Genomic DNA, 4,365 nt, shown 5'->3' with positions numbered 1-4,365 from the left:
GGGACCGACTTCTCCCCATTGTAACCTGCAATATGTTTGTAAATATTATCACTTCAATTTGTAATAATCAGAGGGCAGTGTTAGAAAATAAAATGAAGATCTTCATGAAAAAGAGGCTGATTACAAAATAAGTACTTTGGGTTCATCGGAGTTGAGAAGAATACAGGACAAATCTGGCTCAAACATTTTATTCTCAACTATAAATTCACTGTGTACAGTATATCACAGTCTATATCTAACTGTGTAATTCATCACTCTCTATAACTTATGTTTATAGTACATCACTGTCTATATCCTCTGTGTTCAGTACATCTGTCTATATCTAACTGTATACACCATTACTGTCTATATCTAACTGTGTACATAACTGTCTATATCCTGTGTTCAGTATAACACTGTCTATATCCTCTGTGTTTAATAAATCACTGTCTGTATCTAACTGTGTTCGGTACATCACTGTCTGTATCTAACTGTGTTCGGTACATCACTGTCTGTATCTAACTGTGTTCGGTACATCACTGTCTGTATCTAACTGTGTTCGGTACATCACTGTCTGTATCTAACTGTGTTCGGTACATCACTGTCTGTATCTAACTGTGTTCAGGTACATCACTGTCTGTATCTAACTGTGTTCGGTACATCACTGTCTGTATCTAACTGTGTTCGGTACATCACTGTCTGTATCTAACTGTGTTCGGTACATCACTGTCTGTATCTAACTGTGTTCGGTACATCACTGTCTGTATCTAACTGTGTTCAGTACATCACTGTCTGTATCTAACTGTGTTCGGTACATCACTGTCTGTATCTAACTGTGTTCGGTACATCACTGTCTGTATCTAACTGTGTTCGGTACATCACTGTCTGTATCTAACTGTGTTCGGTACATCACTGTCTGTATCTAACTGTGTTCGGTACATCACTGTCTGTATCTAACTGTGTTCGGTACATCACTGTCTGTATCTAACTGTGTTCGGTACATCACTGTCTGTATCTAACTGTGTTCGGTACATCACTGTCTGTATCTAACTGTGTTCGGTACATCACTGTCTGTATCTAACTGTGTTCAGTACATCACTGTCTGTATCTAACTGTGTTCGGTACATCACTGTCTGTATCTAACTGTGTTCGGTACATCACTGTCTGTATCTAACTGTGTTCAGTACATCACTGTCTGTATCTAACTGTGTTCGGTACATCACTGTCTGTATCTAACTGTGTTCAGTACATCACTGTCTGTATCTAACTGTGTTCAGTACATCTCGTTGCTAACATCTCACAGAAATACAGTGCTTTGAGCTTCTTGGCATGGACACAAACATCTGTTCATAAATTTTCGTAAAACTAAAGCGAAGATTCTCTAATAGTCAAATAGCTACATGTTCTTGTGTAGCGACTTTCTTTTACTTATAAATCGAGACATCTATATTTTTATAACCGCAGGTGTGTGATGAACTTAAAAGGTAATAAGGCCTGCGTTGTGGTTTGTGTGCAGAGAGACAAAGAGATACCACTGACCATTAAATAAAACAGCCTGGAGACAGTGTTTCATCATCACTTACCGAATTTAAGCAGAAAACCGCTCTGGTTGTTTTCCATAAAGATAAAAAAAAAAAAAAGTTAAAGTTTACTTACTTTTGTGGTTGATTACTGTGTTTATACTCCGACAAGACTCTTAGCTTGTCCCAACGTGAAGTCACTTCCGGTGCGTTAATATTTCAAAATAATGTTGAAATCAAAGTACATTTACGTTTGTTTAGATAATTTGATCATTATCTGGCTCAGTTTATTCGAGTGGTCATGTAAAGTGTGCACTACAATATCATATCTTAACGTAGTGCTTGTTTACTGGTATCTGATTTTTTTAAAATATTTTTTTATTTACGTGTACATTTGTAACTTACTCTGGGGTCAATAGGGACGTGTTCACAGCATTTTTTTTTTAAATTATAGCTTGGCAGTAATGGGTTGTTGCTATTCTTGTTGCAATCTAATAACCGGTGTCAGAAAGTGATCCTAAAGCTTTCTAATAATATCACTTAAGACCAGTTGGCAGAGAAAATTTGGATCTTGTCTTACATTCTGGCTTGGCAGAGATAGAATACAAGAAGGTTTTTTCAGATGTTTCAAACCCAGATGTCTGGTTAAATGACCTCATTAATGTAATATGAATGTATGATAGAAAATTACATCCATGTTATTGTGGCATATGCCCATTGTGAATATAAAGTGAGTGTTATACCACATGCACCAAGCTTTTCATTTTGCTTGCAGAATTGCAGGGTTTGTTTTTTACTACATTTCTACATACAAGATAGATAGAGAAAAAGGGAAACTATATTCAACGATAAATAACTATATTAAACCATTTTTAGACCACTTTACAGGGGGGGGGGATAAATAAATAAATAATAATAATCATAATAATAATAATGGCTGTCGTGTTTTACCTGCAGAGACAGAAGTAGGTGCAGAAGAACTGCTGCGGAAACTTGTAAAATTTTACTAAAGAGTATAAAAAAAATAAAGAACGTAAAAACCTGGCAAAATTCCTTATAAAACTGCACTTTTAGAAAATAAATTAGACAACTCATCAACAAACGACTCATGAATAGTAATAGTAATACTAAACTATATCATTGTTTTGGTGTTTTGAACAGATCTTTATTTGAAATGAAATCAAATTCTAGTTAAAAAATTGCTCTTGGGAAAATTGTACATGGTGCCATTATAACAGACGTTGCAACTGGTAGGGAAGATTTTATACAAAAGTAGTAATTATGAATTGAAGAAACTTTGAACATTTTCAGGGACATTATTAAACAACAGAATCATAGCAAAGAATTTAAACATCTTTGTAAGATCATATTCAGATGGAAAAGGAACTAATTGTTCCCAGACAGCTGCAGCATGTACAATTTCACAATGCCCTCTCGGACTGAGGAAGGTAAGAGTTACTGCAGTTATCTCTGTTCCTACACCCTAAGCAAACCTTTGTTGTAAGGCCTTGTGGTAATTTACTTCAATGTCTTCTCTGTATTGTTGATTTTGACAGATATGTCTACCTCCTGGTGAGTGTTTTTGATCCAGCCAATTATTATGAATGTTTTTTCTTCACCAGAAAAAGCATTCTTCATTCAACCAACCACAGTTGATGTCTGTGGTCTTCCAGGTATTTTGGTACATATACCTAGCCAAAACCCTGAAAAACACACAAACCATTATCCCATCTTCACCAAACGTAAAGGTAGAATTCTGTGATGCTACCAAACTCAAGTTGAACCATCAGACTGCCTGATTGATATACACTACCCTGGAGAATGTTTCTGCTGGCCAGAAGCATTGCGCTTTAACACTACTCCAATTGACGCTTGGAATTGCACATACTGATCTTAGGCTTATGTACAGATATTCAAGCATAGTAACCTATTACACGAAGCTCCAGATGCACAGTTCAAGTGTAAATGCAGTCTGTAAGTTTGCATGGTCAGATTGCAAAAATGGTGTAATCAAATTTGTGGGCCGCATCGTTTGAAGACACTTTTTCCAATTAATCGAATTATTTTTATTCAGGTCAAGGATTTGTGATGGCCAATGCAATAATTAGTATATGGTATGTTTAGGGTGATTGTCCTGCTGAAACACCCAGGTTTTAAGATTCTGTATGATGTCATGAGGGGTGGCATCAGTGTTTTTAGATAATCCTGCTTCCCCATTATACTCTGAAGTACACCAGAAACATCCCAACAACATGATGCTCCCGCCCCTGTGCTTCATGGTGGAAATGTTCTTCATATTAAATCTTCACCCTTTTTACTCCATACATGTCAATCATTATTGCTAAATAGTTCACTTTTTTCTTCCCAAAGTTTAGGGATTCATCTCAGTGATCACCTGCAAACTACATTGTTTTTTTTTCTCCAAAAATGCTTGTTGTATTAAAAGTTGTAGGACTCTCTTAACTGTATACATATGCTGTACCTGAAGAATTAAACTTCTTCACAAGTTAATGTCTAGGGATTCACATGAACCTTTAATTTCAGAGTTCATTCATCCCTAGGAGCTAATTTGCCTTCTATGTGGTCCCATGCTTTTTAGATATTTCTATAATTGTATTGTATAATTGCTACTAAAGAGGGACTTGTAGAAATTCACTTTTTTAAACTAATGACATGAGAACTTCAAGCTGTTCTCTTCAAACTTGTCCAGCGGTCAGTTTTCCTTCATCATACTCACAGTTAACAACTGGGGAAGATGAAAACTAACACCTAACAACAGACATAAGCAACAGTCTAACTTATTGAAATTTACGGGTCTGAGCTGTAGGTCATTACGCTATACAGAAATAAAACATAATAAAGACCA

At 35.9% G+C, this 4,365-nt stretch overlaps 1 protein-coding gene across 2 annotated transcripts in view; it reads right to left on the bottom strand.

The window, feature by feature from the left end:
- Positions 1-1,790, bottom strand: part of arl6ip4 (ADP-ribosylation factor-like 6 interacting protein 4) — a 4,481-nt gene extending 2,691 nt beyond the window's left edge. Inside the window, exons 1-2 of one of the 2 annotated variants that reach the window (XM_027155196.2) lie at positions 1,636-1,790; positions 1-25 (exon numbers count right to left, since the gene is read on the bottom strand). The exon at positions 1-25 is cut by the window's left edge and continues 159 nt beyond it. In XM_027155196.2, coding sequence (XP_027010997.1) covers positions 1-19 — 19 coding nt within the window. In that variant the 5' untranslated portion in view covers positions 20-25; positions 1,636-1,790. Of the gene's footprint in view, positions 26-1,562 lie in introns of both variants that reach the window. The other variant, XM_027155197.2, reaches the window with a different exon arrangement.
- Between the last annotated feature and the right edge of the window lie 2,575 nt (positions 1,791-4,365).

The sequence above is a fragment of the Tachysurus fulvidraco genome, chromosome 9 (genome assembly GCF_022655615.1).
Source record: "Tachysurus fulvidraco isolate hzauxx_2018 chromosome 9, HZAU_PFXX_2.0, whole genome shotgun sequence".
Taxonomy (NCBI): Eukaryota; Metazoa; Chordata; class Actinopteri; order Siluriformes; family Bagridae; genus Tachysurus; species Tachysurus fulvidraco.
The sequence above is the reverse complement of the archived record's forward strand: the minus strand, read 5'-3'. Positions and strand labels throughout refer to the sequence as shown.